Below are 16049 nucleotides of genomic sequence, written 5' to 3' on the forward strand. Positions count from 1 at the left end.
TACGATCTAAGAACTGATTTGTGTCAACTGGAAAAATAACACCTGGCATATCATCTCCGCCAAGAACTTGACGAGCTATTCAAAGACATACCTTGCCACACTGTTATAAACAACATTAAGCTTCCTTTTGAACCTTTAATCACAATTACTAAAAATTGCACACCCTTATAATAGGGGAATGAGAAGTGATTTAGCTACTATCATTCTTGTTTTAATTGGGGTCATTTTTTGGGTGGTCCATAACGTTCGTAAGCCTCCATACAATCTTCCAATTGTCGTATTTATGTGGTTTGTCCAGGTAAGGTTTCTGTTAAATACTACTCCTAGGTTTTTCGCAGATTCAACTAATTGAACTGAAATATTGTTTAGCAGTATTGGAGGAAAATACGTCGTTTCTAATGGGTTTCTGGAAATAATAAAACATTTTGTTTTGGTTGGGTTTAAACAGAGCTCATTAGATAGAGACCAATGTAGGAGCTTATTTAGGTCTTCATTTATCTCATTACTTCTATTTCCAATTAGACCTAGAGAACAGCTATATGGAAGTTGAACGTCGTCAGCATACATATGTATGAAATGACGAGTTGAATCCTAAAGACGGCAGTTCATTTATATACATGGTAAATAGAATAGGTCCCAAAATTGATCCTTGGGGGACACCTCGAGTAAGCGGAAGGAAGGTAGACGTTTGATTATTATCATAGACTGCTCGATACCTTGAAGATAAATATGAAAAAACTAGTTTCACTGATGATGACACCAACTGGAATTTATCTCGTAGTTTAGTGCAAATATGATGGTCAACGGTGTCAAATGCTTTTGAGAAGTCTAAAAGTTTGAGGAAAGTTACATGGTTCTCATCAAGACTCTCTCTAATTTCTTTAACTACATTTATGAGAGCTGTTGTGCAGCTATGTCCTGGTCGAAAGCCGGATTGATTTGAATATAACATTTCATTTTCATCCAAGTATTGTTTTATCTAAGTGTCTAAGATTTTCTTAAGAACTTTCGATAAAAAGGTAGTATAGCTATTGGTCGGTACTCATTACGGTTCTTTGGTAAAGGAATGATTTTTGCTTTTTTTCATATTGCGGGAAAACTCCAGTCGTTAAAATAATATTGAAGAAATAAGTAAGAGGTTTGAAGGTATATGGAAGGGTCGCCTTTAAAAACACTGGATGAATTTCATCAAAACCCACATCTTCTTTATTCACATTGGAAAAGCTAAAGCCTGTGATGGAACTATCATGATGTTAAAAAAATGAGAGAGACGTTCATCTTGTATTTAATTCATCACAGTTAATAGCATTATCTGAATTAGTTTTATGTTTACCAACACCTATATCCTTAGGTGCAGCAGATCATGATGTGAGAAACAAGACGCAGATAGTTGGTCAAAGTGAAGAACTTTATTTAAGTGGCTTACAAAAAATGCATCAAGCAGGGTACTTGATGAATATAAAATGACAAGTATACATTTTAAGGTAAATTGATTCTTTATTGAGAGAAAGTCGACTAAAAGCTGCCATAATTGTGTTCCAAAGAATAGGGCTTTGCAGTGTAATACAACTACAAGATTTATTAATTTTGAATTTACATGATTCTTTAAATCAAAAATCTAAAAAAGAATAACAATAGAAGCTTTTTTTCAGACTTAAAAGTAGCGAGAAGAAATTACTGTCTGCTGAGTGCATCACCGAAGTAATAACCCACACCACATGCATTCACAACAAATATCCAATCAAATATAAATAAATTAAATGTACACCTTAATAACAAGCAACAAATTTATTAAAAACTACAACAAAAAATCAGTTAAACATTTATAAAAAAGTTTTAAGAAAATCAAATGTAAAATTTTTCTTTCAAAGGAGGGAAACAAATCAAAATATTTAAAAGTGAAATAATGAAAACCAACCTCATTGTATAGCATCGAGGAAGCACGTGTCTGCCTAAAATAGCGGTCCAACATATCTTCGTCTCCAGTCACTGGTTCTAGATCACATTTGTCTCCCCTGCCTAAGCTTGATTGTGCGAAGATGGCGGCAGTGGCATTGGCAGCGGCAGCAGCAGCGGCGTTGCCCTTCTGTTCTTTGGTCAATAAAAGCTTTGAGCTTCGTGGTATGCCTCGAGATGACAGACTTGTAGGTGCCGTCTGATAACTACTGCGGCCCGAGGACGTACTAGGTGAATTCCTGTGATAGTTAAAGGATTGATAAAGCGGTGAGGCTGGGGAGCCCTTCGTTGTGGTTGCTCCAAAAGTATTAAAAAAAGCATTCGTTTGAGAAGTCGAAGCTCTCGGCGGTGTAGCATGTGAAGGCAACGATCGCGCAGATCCATTTCGAACTTCAACAGCTGAGGAACATAATTGAGGTTCGTAAGTTGGCAGTGTATTTAAAATTGAATCAGTCCAAATGTTGACTGCTTTGTTCCAGTCATCAGTCTGTGTGGTACTTGCGGATGGCACATTGGTTGTAGTTGAAGTTCTGTGATTTTTGTGTCCACTAGATGGTAGCCTTAGACTGACACTACTACTCTTTGGCCATCGTGGAGACAACACAGGGCTGTTATCTCGTGCTGATTCACCAGACTTCAATCGATGTACCCGTCTTACAGGTGATACCAACGGATATAAATCACCGGACGGAAAGAGATCGGTCCACTCGAATTTTGGTTTAACCACCTTCTGCGATGATTTTGTCTGGGATCGCGAAGGACGACCATTCGATGTGCTCGCTGCATCAGCATCTAAAGATCTATGTTCGTTACTAGTATGTAATCCCATCTGAGTGAAAAATTCAGCAGGCAGCTCCCCATCGCAATTTGAGTGTTGTTTTGAGGCATTCGAAACTGGGACATTGATCTGTGTACGGGAGGTGTCCGGCGATAAATGAATCGTTTTTAACAATCGATCCAATCGCGAATATGCATTCTGATGATGCGGTAGTAAAAAACGATTGATGCAGGTTTTTGATGGAGGTGGTAGTGGTGGTGGTTGTGGTTTTGTACATTTTACAGGGAAGTAGGAATTGTATCATTCGTACGGGGGCACATAGAAATTAGAACGATAAACAAAGAGAAGATAAAATAAAATAAAAGTAAAATTAAAAGAAAAAAACATAAAACTTTAGAAAATAAAACAAAAGTTATATGTAGCTAAAAATATAATCACATTTAACAATAATTTAGCAATACTAAGTATGTAATAGCTGCCTGTGTTGTAATTTGTGTGGCAGTTTAATTTTATAACAAAGATATCCAAACTAAATGTTTAAAGAATGGCTTAAAGTTTTCCAAACATTTTTGAATTAGTGCAAATAAAAAAAGAAAATTAAAACAATGTTGGGCCTGGTTGAAGCACCATTACATCATCTTCTAAATTATTTGGTACATTTTTTATCATTTCCTGATAAAAAGGATCTCATAATCATTTAAAAATGTGAAAACAGTAACTGGAGACATATCATTATCCATGTTTATAGTTCCTTTTGGTAGGAAGCACCTCGACGCTCTCTTTTCAAATTTCTGTAAAATCCATGGTAATAAAATGTAACCTATCAAGGCTCTTCAAATCCCAAAAACCTCGCTATTATTATTTATTATTATTATTATTCCTTTATTTCATTAAAAAACATTTTTTTTACAATTTGAAAATCAAAATAATATTTTGCCGTCTGCCAGAAAATACAATTTGCTTTAATAAAATAAATAGTTGTTATGTTTTCATTAGATTCCTTGTTATACAAAAAAATATAATTTGTTGTTTTACATTCGCTCAATCAGAAAAAAGTAAATGATCTTTTGATAACTATTGGTTTCTGCGTTTTAGTTAACGTTTGTATAAATTCATATTATAAATTGTTTTAGAAATCTGTAAGTTTATATTTTTAGGAAAACGGAATTAAAAAAAAATTAAAAGGTTGAAAAGCTTCTTCGATAATTTAAAGCATCGTCACAGAACATGAAGAGATAAGTCCACCCAACGGATCCGTTCATTACACCAAACATTTTTTCTCTAGAGAGGACACTATATTGAAAATAGAGCCTTAGAATTTCTTGTAGTATCGGACAAATAGCTATGAAATGGTAAATATCGTCGAGCGCATTTCTGTTACAATAATTGCAAAGGAGAGGGAAATCTGACCGATGCGGAATATAATTCAAGATCAATATTTTAACTCTTGCTCTGAAAATTATACCTATAGTTCTCGCAGAAAGTCTATTGTTGAAATAATTTGTCGCATTAGTATTTAAAGAGTGGCTTAGATTTCTATATATTTCTCTTGATGACGATGATAATGCTCTGTTTAAGTGTTGAAGGTATATAATTTCATCAACTTTTGAGATAACATTCGAAAATATATCTTGCAAGTTATCTATGTTAAACTCATTCTGTTCAAGAGAAACATTATGCAATTGGGCTAATTGAGTCCATTCCTTAAATGGAGTTGTTCGCAAAAGAACCTTCATGATAGATGTGTGAAGATTCGAACTTGGTTTACTCATTACTCTTGTTAGAAATCTTCATGCAGTTTCAAATTTTTAGTATAAATCGGTGCAATTCCGGACTCAACATGAATTGCATAGGTTGGCGTCGAATTAGGTAACCGAGCGTTTGTTTTGGCATGCAGAGTCGAGGCAACTTTTAAATATACACCAAGTAGCATTCAAATCAAATCAAGGGTGTACAGACGCTCTTCTATATATTTATAACTACATTTCCAGAGCGTTAAGCTCCAAAAACCATGTGTCTATACTTGCTTTAGACTTTGACAGAATTGGTATACATGTTGTCTTAAATAAGCTCAAAAGAATAGGTTAGTCCCAAGATGTTTAATTATGTAAAATCATTCCTCAGTAACAGACAATTTTGCATAAAATCCAATAATACCTACTTCCCCACATATCGACTTGAAAACGGAATCCCCCAAGGATCTTCTTTATCTGTCGTTTTGTTCTCTATTGCTTTTCAATATATATGCGATATTTTATCCAAACAAAAACTTTTAAATTACTGCCTATATGCAGACGACGTTTATATATATGAAGACTTTGCTTACTAATGCTCTTAAAGACATTTTAGATTAGGGAATTTCCTCTGATGCTAAACTCGCATTGCCTAAATGTCAAATTCTGCACGTATGCCGAAAGCATTCCTGTGATCATACTTCTATCAATATTAATAATATAGAAATAGAAAATGTCAAAACATTACAAATTTTAGGTTTTATATTTAATAACAAATAAATTTGGCGCAATCATTGCTTCGATATTAAGAAATCGACTATGGCATTTGTATATACGGCAACTCTCCGAAAACCACAATTGGAATCATAAAACCAACTTACCACTAAGCAGCAAGATGTAGTGTTGGCGCCTTCCGCAACACTCCCATAAAGAACATCCTACCTACTTTTGAAGAGCGTAGAGAAACCAACAAACATACAGGCCTATTTTGCTATTCATCGGGTGGAATTTTACTTGAATTTTCACTAATCATTATTCTGCTTTTCATTCGAAGTGAATCTGTGTATGTCGGTAACGTCGGTAATACTGCGCGGTATTCTTCTATTCACGTGAAAGCATTCATTCTATACAATTCAAATCCGCATATAAAATGCAGCGGAATTTTCATTTGATGTCTGGTTTGTGAATTTTTGTAAGCAAAATTTAAGTGAAAACTAATTTATTGCTAAATTTAGAATATTTATTTTATAATTAAAAGAATATTAACATTTTTAGAGGAAGGAAGACACTTTTTAACATTTCTCCGAAGCTCTCTGTTTGAGGATTCTCTTATTCCTTTGCTTACACTTGGAATAAAAAGAGAAATACTGTACATTTCCAAAAATTACACAAATTATTCTGTTTAGGTGGATTGATTAAACTTAATTTTTGTGTGAATTTATCCAACATTCCCAAGAATTTTACATGAACAGCTATTTATTCGAATGTCAAATTGGTTTGGAATAATGTAGTTCACCCCACGGATAGCAGAATGCAAAGGCAGTGTGAAAGGGAATCGAAAGGGTGAAACGAATATACGATCCACGTGAATAGCAGAATAGGGCTGATAAACTGTACCTAAACTAATTTTTTCAACCAAATCGTTAATCGGCAAAGTAATCAACCTCACGGCTAATCAAAAGAGGATATATAAAATTCCATTGGCCATCTACACAACCCTTCAATCCGGTAACATCGACTTTCCGAAACACAATCTTCTAAAAATTAGCGATTCATCTACTCTAGAACCGCCTTGGCTCATAGACTCAAACTCTTTTATAATGAAACTTGCATCATATGAGAAAACTAGTACAACCAATGAAATATACCGCAAATTCTTCCTCAGTATTTCATCTGATCCAAAACCTCAACCACTACAAACTTTGCAATCACCCACGAAGATGGCAACATGATACGTGTTGGGTTACTCCCACAAACAGCTTCCATTTTCACTGCAGAAGCCTTTGCCATTCTTACCGCCATTAAAAAGGTTATAAAAATTGGCGAAAACAAGTTATTTGTACAGACAGCCTCTCTACCATCAAAGCCTTATTAAATACCAATAATAATACCGATCTTATCAACAATAGCCGCTCCTTATTAATCAAATCAAACCAATACATAAAACTAATGTGGACTCCTGGCCACGTTGGCATCCGAGGGAATGAGCTGGCGGATGAAGCTGCTAACCTTGCAAGCAAATCTAAAGCTGACCTCATTAAAAGCCAAACAAGAAGATTCACCAACACCGAACAAATCAAATGGAGCTTGTATAATCACCATTATACTAAAGTAAATCCAACAAAATCAGCACCCATCTACCCCACAAATATACCAAAAAACAAAATCACCAACTTTATCCGACTTCGACTCGGCCATACCTCTGCCACCCACCTCCACATCCTCAAAAAAGACTCCTCTCCAACATGTCCTACCTGCAACACTACATCTAACCTTCAACAACTGCTTTACGACTGCACCAGACTCAGACCAATCATCAATAACATTTTAAATGGAAAAGACCTCACCTAAATATTAAAATGCCCAAATACATCTAACATATACAAAATTAACGAAATCTTATTAGAAACAGAAATAAATGTATAAATCAAACTAAGAAGTAAAAGAAGGGGTTGTATCAACTCAAATTCATCAAAATAGGTGTGACCAAAAACTTGAATAATGTTAGACAAGCAAGTGTTAATGGTTGCTTGGAAAACTCGGTATTTAGATCCTTAGTCTATGTTTTTGTTTGAGAAGAAAGTTGGTCACATTATGTTAAGAGATACTTTAGCTTCTTTACACTAACGCTGAACATGTTTATTGGAGCTACCGTTAGAAGACATCAACACTCCTAGATATTTGAATTCCTGTACTATTTCAATAGGTTGTTAAGGTACCACCTTTCTTCTCTCAACCTTCTACAAATCCATGTCTCAAATACCATTATCTTGAATATTTAGAATGAAACAACAACAACTTGTGTGTGCTACCACCAAGTTCATAGGCTGGAGTTATAGCTTTTTCACGGGGACCAACCCGATCATCAGACTCCTTTAGTAGTGCTTAATCGCTTTATGTTCAATTTAATTTTTGAAGAACTTTTGCCCGAGTTGGGCTTGAACAAGCGATCTAGCTTGTGAGGAGCTAGTGCACTACGCACTACGCCACCGCACCCACATGAAAGTTGTAAGCCAATTACAGGTTTTTTCGTTCTATCGAACTATACTGAACCGATTAGCATTTTTCTAAGCACACACAATTAATTGTTGTTGTTTTATTCATGTTACTTCTATTACCATTATCTTTGTTTTCTCTGAGTTTATTCTAAGGTCCCACATATTACAGTACGTTTGGATCCTATTGATTTGTAGCTGGAGAGAAAATGGGTTATCCGCTAGCATAACCAAGTCATCCGCGTGAAGAAGCACTTTTATACGAAAATCAGAAAAGCAAACTCCACCGGGTAAATTATCTGAAATATTATCAAGATTAGGCTGAGGATACATCCTTGGGGAACACCTGCAGTCGTTTGAAACCTCGGCCCCATCCCAAACTGTAGCATAAATTTTACATACAAATCTTTAGTAGATATTTAGAAATTTCCTAACCTCGCTATAAATACCAAACTACTGCTCTTTAAGACCTCCGTAGCATCTGCACTTACTAATGAAGTGAGATTGGGGTGCTCAGTCAAAGGCACTTAAGATCCTATTCTTCTTCGAAAGAAGTCTTACGGAAAGTAGATTGTCCCTATTTGTAAGGAATGTCAATTCCGGAGCAGGTATAAAGAAAGTTATATGAAATATACCGTGAACCTGATCTAGCCACAAAAATAAAGGTATTTGGTATTCGTTGGACTGGCCTCGTAGTTAGCATAAGCAAATGAGAGCGGTATAGACCATGCCACGCAGGCAAAGAACCATAACCTTGGTGTGCGAAATTGGATAGTGTCACCCAACACCCTGCAAAAGTATAATCAACGAGGCCCGGGCCGGATGCCGAAGAAGCGAGTAAAAAGAAAAGAGTACGCATATTTAAAAAACACCATTATCTCTGTCTCAATTTTAATAACTCAATAAACCCCCACTGAATTACCTTGATTAGAAATAAAATAAAAGAAATATATTAATCCAAAATCAAAAAATTAATTGTATCTCCTAAAAAACATTTTATTCATTAACATCAATTATATTATTTTTTTTATTTCGAATGCTTTCTCTTTCTGTACTTGGTGTCTCTCGTTCTGAAAATCTCTTCGTCTGGTTCCTCGCCAACTTCCTCCCTATAGTAATCTTCATCGTGGTCGTCTTCCATGTCCTCTCTATCGTTCGGCACGTAACCCTTCTTCCTTGAATCGTCCTTCTTTTTGTTCTTCTCCTGGTTGGCCTTCTGTACTTTCTTGGCGTGCTCCTTTTGCTTGCGTTTCTTCTCCACCTTTGCTCGAATGGCTTCAATTTCTTCACTTGTCTTCGTCACGGTAGAGTGATACAGTACTTCCCCTGTCAACAATCCATCCTCGATCTTAACCAGTTCCAGAGTTAACCTCGGACCAATTTCGTGCAACTTAATGGATGACTTGTTGTTCTCGCATTGGATTTTGGGATTGACATCTCTCACAGTTGTCGTTTCATCTTCATCCTCCATCTCCGAATCAGATGCATTGCCTCCTTGCAGGAAGTAGTCTGATATATCCGTGCATTTAGATAAATTGGGAATGTTTCCCTGAACTATCTTCTTCACACCCTTGTGCAGTCCCACAGGCACAATTTGTATGCTGTAATGTCTCATCTCCACCAGCTTTGTCACGGGATTATACGAATACAAAACACATCGCTTCATAGTCGACACATTCACCTGCGCTAAATTGATTGACGGGAACATGTTCTGGAACGAGTGAGCCATCAATTTTATGTGTTTTCCCTCCCCAGTGAAGTTATTCAATATAACCAATGGCGAGTGTTGGAACATCTCCTCATTTACATATTGCTTCTTATGGATTGTCAATACATCTCGTGCCAAAGTGAATTCATGTACTTTGAAGGTCAGCGTTGGACCGCGAGGCATTCGAACAATCTTGAAGGAAAGTTGTGTGGCTCGTTTGTTGAATATTCCCATGTGGCTGACACTGAAAACGCCACTTAAGCTGACGAAGTCCTTGATGCGATTGGCTTTCTTTTCTTTTAGATTGGTGGCCGTGAAAGGTTCCATCAATCGACGGAAATCCGCAGTAAGATCTTTGATGTACGGGCATGATAGACCCCGATGGATGATGAACGAATGTGGAGCTTGAGACAATTCGACCGGCTCTTTGTCTTCATGTATTTTTACCTTCTTCTTAGGTTTGCTTTTTGGTTTTTTCGTTTTAGGCATATTGCGTTTGTTTCTTTAAATTAATTTCAAAGCTTATTTAAAACAAAATAAAATGCAACTTCTGGATTATTTAGTTAAAACTGCGAACACAAATTTCACGAAAAACCTCGTGTAGTAGGGGAAATTAGTTTGACACATTGGGAAAAAGAAAACAATGCAGAATGGAGTGAGACAAGTATATTGTTCTGTGGAACAAAAATGAATACAAGGGAAGATCTGTTCGTTTAGTATCATGAAAGAATTTTTAACCCCGAATACACAAGCAAGACGTTTTTTCTTCTATTTTTTTTAATGGAATAAAAAATAAATTTCAATATCGCCGTCTATTAAAACTCCCTAAGTCCAATTTTTGTGTTTTGAGATATTTGCATTAAAAGTTTGAAATCAACATGCAAATAAATAGATTTTGGGAGTTTCAATTCTTTATAATTTAAAAATGGTGCATCGTTAAGCTTAGGGATTTTGAAAAATTTGTTATTTGCATGAACTTGTGTATTTTGTTCATTTTTGCGGAAAATGGACCTAGGGAGTTTTCATAGAACCACGACGATATGTTCTTTATTTCTGCGAAAAAATAGAATAAGGTTTCACAAAAAAGTTAATTCATAATATATTTATATACTTAACGAAAAAATACCCATCAAAACTAATAGAACATCCAGAAAAATTTTTATTTTCTAAAATTGTGTAATTTTCTGAATTTTTTATTGAAGTCCCTTTGAGTTCACACAAAAAATAAATTTTGCAGGACTTCAGACTGAAAATCTAGGAAATATGTTTGTATACCAAAAACATTTTAAACTATTTTCTGCTTTTCCAAGAACTGATTTCGAAGTGAATAGGTTCTTTTATGATTGTTATGTAACTTTTGAATCATAAGTTTTGGGAAAGAAAGTATTTATTATATTTCACACGAATTCACTTAAATAAGTTTTTGGAAGATGGAATCATTTGAATCGCAATCCAAACCAAATTTAAAAATATATACTTAATTGAATGTTATTTAGACATTTTCACTTTGAAAAGAAAACTAACGTACAAAATTTTCCCACAAATATAAGTACAATACATCTACTTGACTGATTGATCTTATTTAATCAAACACACCTAATTTGTATGCAAGGTACTGATTTAAATGCCACTTTTGTTTTGTTGACAATTGAAATTTGGTTTAAATTTCAAAACAAAGCCGGCTGCTGGTGAATACTTTTTCAAGTTTAAAAATCTAATTGTTTTAAAAGTTGATTGAAAAGATGTTATGTAATTGAAAACACGTAAAATGTTTAAAATTGTATACTAGATTGCAGGCGATGATAAACAATAGAAATAGGACAACAATTTGTGGTAGTTGGAAGAAGATTTTTCTTTGATAGAGATGTGAGTCGGAAAAAATGTTGATTTGGATGGCCAAATTAAAAAACCTACATATTCAAGCAGACAAGTTTGATAGCAATACAATAAAAAAATACCATAAAATGGATACCTTTGAATTGTGAAATGTCAGAGATCAGCCGAGTAAATTTAAAAGTTAAGAAAATAAATATAACTAAGCCAGTGAAAACACTAAGGCCCAGTTTTTCAGTGCTGAGTTAACCCACGAACAAGTTTTTCAGTAGGGGTTCAATTTTAAACTTATGAATAGTATTATAATTTGCTATCACTGAAAAGTTTTCGATACAGTTGTAAAAATCGAGATTTTGATATTTTTGTTTGAAATTCAAACTTTTTCCCTGATACCTCTTTTTCTTCTTAAAAGAGTTAAACTTCAAATTACGTATACATTCTCATTGCTCAGTGTGAATATAACAAATTGTTCATTGTTAAGAAAAAGAAATAAAAATAACTTTTCAATTCCAATCAGTATCTGTCAAAAACATTTGTATTTAAACCAGAGTTAACTTACAAATTTGAAGAGTTAACCATGAGACTATAATAGACTAAAAAATATGTTTCAGGAGTTAACTCTAAAACCAGGAAGATCTCGCACTGACAAATTTCGTCTTGCAAATTTATTTTAAATCTACTTCCTTGAATCTTTGATTTATGGCAAGTAGTATTAAAAAGTCACACTTGTTTTTGCACAAAATAAGCAAACAGAACTAGAGATAAACCACCCTGTGAGTTTGTGGATTATGTTCTATCTCTTACTCACATGACATTCGCACAGCTGATTTGTCGTTGTTTACTTTTTCCAACCATTTGTCAATCTACGTAGGAAGAGTTCAACAAAGAAGACAAAAACAGAAGTGTGTTGTGTAGTAAAGTACCTGCTCGCAAAGTAGCCAAAAACTTGTAGGTGTGTTGTTGTTTTTTTATCGAAGAAGAAGAAAAATTATGAAATAACTAAAATCAAATTATGTTTAATCAGTGAGCGAGAGAACTTGACCGCAATTAATTTCCACCTACTACTAAAGAATAAAACCTATCAATTAAATGTCAACCCAGCTGGCCAAATTGATTGCTTTAAAGCAGAATCTTATCTCCTTTGTGCTAACACTGAGACTCAAACAAAAGGAACATCAATTGCTCTCCAGTTTTACAGCCCTGCGCAGCATTCCAAAAGCTAAAGCTAATAACAAGGTTCAACTTTTACCTCTCAATAATATTTCAATGCTCAGCACATGAAAACAGGAAAAAGAAACAAACAAAATACAACTTTTTTGCATAAATAATAAATAATTAATTTAAAGTATTTTCTTCATTTCTTCACTATTCATATGAATTTTTGCTCTAGCCCCTCCACTCCACCACCATTTCTCGCTCTCTTTTTCTCTTTGATTAAACTAGCTCTATACTTGGACTTTGACACAGTTTTTTTCCATTTTTCTTTCTTTTTTTCATTTTAATTTTGTGATTTTGATTTGATTTCATTAAGGTATTCGAATCGCGTCGTTGTCGCACTGCTAACAGTTGTGTTGGACATATCGTCCGAATTGCTGCACTTATTGGGCTTCCTGTTGTGTACAACACTCCTGCAACCCCATCCCTACCACCACTGTCACCACAATTAATACAACACCTCCGAATGGCAGAGGAATCAAGTCTTGAGAGTGTTCTGCAGAATGCTGATCAACTATTCGATGAAAACCACTTTCAAGAAGTAGTGGATGTCCTCGACAAATACAAGGTGAGTCATTTTTATTTTACATTTCTCAATTTGTATGTCATGAATTTAAATAGGATCAAAATCAACCCGATATCCAATGGAGAAAAGCCAGGGCGACATTTTCCGTTGCCAAAGCAACCAAGGACAAGAGCGAGAAAGAAAAATTGATAAAGAATTCACATGAACTGATTAAGGCTGCTGTTGCAGCGGACCCCGTTAATTTTGCTGCCCACAAATGGATGGCAATCATAATGGATGCTGCTGCCGAACTCCAGGGTATCAAGGCAAGAATATTGCAATTGGATAACATTAAATTCCATATGAGCGAAGCGGTTCGTTTGAATCCAGAGGATCCAACTTCATGGCACTTGATTGGAGCCTACGAATACGGTCTGGCAGAGTTATCGTGGATTCAAAGGAAACTAGTTTCTACGATATTTGCCTCACCACCGACCGGTTCCTTCGAAAAGGCTCTGGAGAGTTTTCAGAAGGCTGAGTCTCTGAAAGAAGGATTCTACTCGAACAATTGGTTAATGATTGCAAAGTGTTATATGGCATTGAAGCAAAATGATAAAGCGAAAGGATTTCTAGAGAAAGCTGCCAATTGTGCTGTGTTGTAAGTAAACTTATCTTTTACTTGTATATATTTTTGAACTTTGAGTATTTTTGTTTTCGTTTTGTTTATAGAAATGAAGATGATAAGAAATGCAAGGAGGAAGCTGTAGCTTTACTACGAAAACTATAAATTTTATACTGCCATTTTATAAATATAAAAACAAAGGAATTTACTAATAGCACTTTCAAATAAATGTGGATGAACTTGTTGTTGTCTGTGAGGTTTAAAATGCTTACAATTTTTGTTTATTTTTAAAACGATGTACCTACTACTAATTTTCGCATATGATTTTTTAGACAAATTTGATATTCATACTTTATTAAAATAAAAAGAAATGTATACATTTTGTTTAATTAATTTCGTAATGAAATTTACGACGACGAAATTCGGAAATATGTACTTAGAGTTCGGTTGTATATGTGTTGACAAGTATTTCAATTAATATTTACACTAAACAAATACAAACGTTTTTGAGAATAGTCAACGAATACCATCCTTTGTTTTTCAAAACCAAAAGAAACTGCCATAACTCTAGGATTCTGCAATATGTTTGTTCTTTGAGTTACATAAGGTGGATCGTTCTTCGTAGAAGCAAAAACGTTTGTTCGATTTTTCTTTACAGAATGCAACCCCTGCCTTTTTACTCTATGCATTTAAGAAGTTTCAACAATCATATCAACATCATAGCCATTAACTAAAGCGTACGTATAAGAAAGTTTCGACATCATCTAACTGATGAGCCAACTGTCGTAGATGGGTAAAACGAACAGGGCTTAAAGTCGTAATACCAATTGTATATTTTAAACCTATTATCATTTGAGCATAACAAGAGCAATATCGCAACATCTAGTCATGGATTATATTTCAAATCGGAAATTTAAGCTACGTTTAATGGAACTAAGTGCCAGTTATCAATATAGAAGTATTAAATTCTACTCTATTAGTTCTGCTTAGACTATAAAACTATATCTCAAACTGTCACTTAAGAGCTTGTGTTTGAAATAAAGGCCTTCAAAGGTCTATGCGTCGTATCGAATTATGAACATTTACATTTTAACGCTTGATTTCTAATTTTAGTTGACATATCACAGTCGTAAAGTTACTTTAAAATCCTTTATTGTTATTATAATAAAAACGTTTTGAAATTGTCACTCTTAATTGAGAGAGCGCTAACCTTGCAAAATAAATTTTATTTATGTACATAAGTATTTTTATATTACGCTTGGGGTTATTGTGATTGTTTTTAACAAAGAAAAGAATTAAAATGAAATTATAGATTTTGAATATGGACTTAATGATGCCCTGCCCAAACATGGAACCTTAACCTAGGAGGCAAAGTAGAAACAAACATTTTATGTTTATGCAATAAAATAAAAGAAACATAATACTTCATTTTATTATTGTATATCGCAACAACTATGTGCATATAAAGAGTGATAGATTGATTGCATCATATGCACATCACATCATAAATGCTGTTATCTATTTGCTTTTTCTATTTTTAAATTGATATTTCAATTAAAAATGATTAAAATGTTTGATTCATGTTACAAGTAGAAATAAAAATGTGTATCTTCATTGGCGATAATAAAACAGAATGAAAACTATAAATAAAATTGTAAATATAGTAAGCAGCAGCGTGTAAATAAATACAATACATTTAATGGCGTGACAAAATTCGTAAGAAGAGAATTAAAAACCGGCTCAATTAATAGAAATCTCAATAATTCCTACGTGCATTTAGTAATTTTTGTTAAGCCGACAAGAATATTGAATTTTTGATTGAAGTTAAGCAATGAGAACTGTTAATTTGTTACAGAACTTAGTTTCTTTGGATTTTTTGATGGCTTATATTAAACATGCTTAGAGCATGACATTTTAACCAAGCTATAGTGATAGATGTTTTATTCAGAACTTCTGGACCTACCAAAGTCCTTTCTTGGCTCAAAGAAACGTGATGTCAGGTTTTAGAAAAATCTTTAAACTCATTCTCAAACCTCATTATTTGAACCTTTTTTTTATAAAAAATAAAGATCCGTCTATATCACATGAGAGGTTTCCTTGAGCAGATTTATCTGCTCAAATGAGGTAAACTTGTAAAATATTGAGACTGAAAAATAGTTGGCTCAGAAATCACAATGGTTGAATAATTAAATATTTTTTCTACCGTTAAATCAAAAGAAAATTAATAGAAATAAATAATTAAAATTTCCAAATACTGCCGCTCCATTTTTTGGGGACAATTGTCTGACTAATAAAATTAAATGATTCTTTTGCTTCGATTTGTTGGTGATCATGGTTTTCATACAGTATGGTGGACTTCTATGTACAAGCGGATCGCTTCGCACGACCCCATCAGCGGCACTGGACACCTTACTTTACCTAACACCTCTTGACATTTTTAGCAATCAAATAGCTGCAAGCTCTGCTATTCGCCTCAAAGCTGCG

The 16049-nt window shown here is 34.3% G+C and overlaps 3 protein-coding genes across 11 annotated transcripts in view; 1 reads left to right on the plus strand and 2 right to left on the minus strand.

Annotated features, from left to right (window-relative positions):
• LOC129952705 (uncharacterized) overlaps window positions 1-16049 on the minus strand; it is a 41461-nt gene that overhangs the window by 1891 nt on the left and 23521 nt on the right. For 6 of the 8 annotated variants that reach the window (XM_056065488.1, XM_056065489.1, XM_056065486.1 and 3 more), the window contains one exon: window positions 1919-2932. The exons of 1 other annotated variant lie outside the window; for it this stretch is intronic. In XM_056065488.1, coding sequence (XP_055921463.1) covers window positions 1919-2932 — 1014 coding nt within the window. The remainder of the gene's footprint in view (window positions 1-1918; window positions 2933-16049) is intronic. One more of the 8 variants, XM_056065487.1, reaches the window with a different exon arrangement.
• LOC129952707 (protein Peter pan) lies at window positions 8658-10071 on the minus strand. Its single transcript, XM_056065491.1, has one exon. It carries the CDS (start codon window positions 9877-9879, stop codon window positions 8710-8712), a length of 1170 nt encoding a protein of 389 aa, XP_055921466.1. The 5' UTR covers window positions 9880-10071; the 3' UTR covers window positions 8658-8709.
• LOC129952708 (regulator of microtubule dynamics protein 1-like) lies at window positions 12032-13940 on the plus strand. Of its 2 annotated transcripts, none has more exons than XM_056065493.1 (4): window positions 12032-12175; window positions 12755-13006; window positions 13060-13601; window positions 13673-13940. In XM_056065493.1, exons 2-4 carry the CDS (start codon window positions 12905-12907, stop codon window positions 13728-13730), a joined length of 702 nt encoding a protein of 233 aa, XP_055921468.1. In that variant the 5' UTR covers window positions 12032-12175; window positions 12755-12904; the 3' UTR covers window positions 13731-13940. The 2 variants fall into 2 exon arrangements, with proteins under 2 accessions (XP_055921468.1, XP_055921467.1); XM_056065492.1 differs by lacking the exon at window positions 12032-12175 and adding an exon at window positions 12204-12459.

This window comes from Eupeodes corollae, chromosome 3, assembly GCF_945859685.1.
Source record: "Eupeodes corollae chromosome 3, idEupCoro1.1, whole genome shotgun sequence".
In the NCBI taxonomy this organism is placed as follows: domain Eukaryota; kingdom Metazoa; phylum Arthropoda; class Insecta; order Diptera; family Syrphidae; genus Eupeodes; species Eupeodes corollae.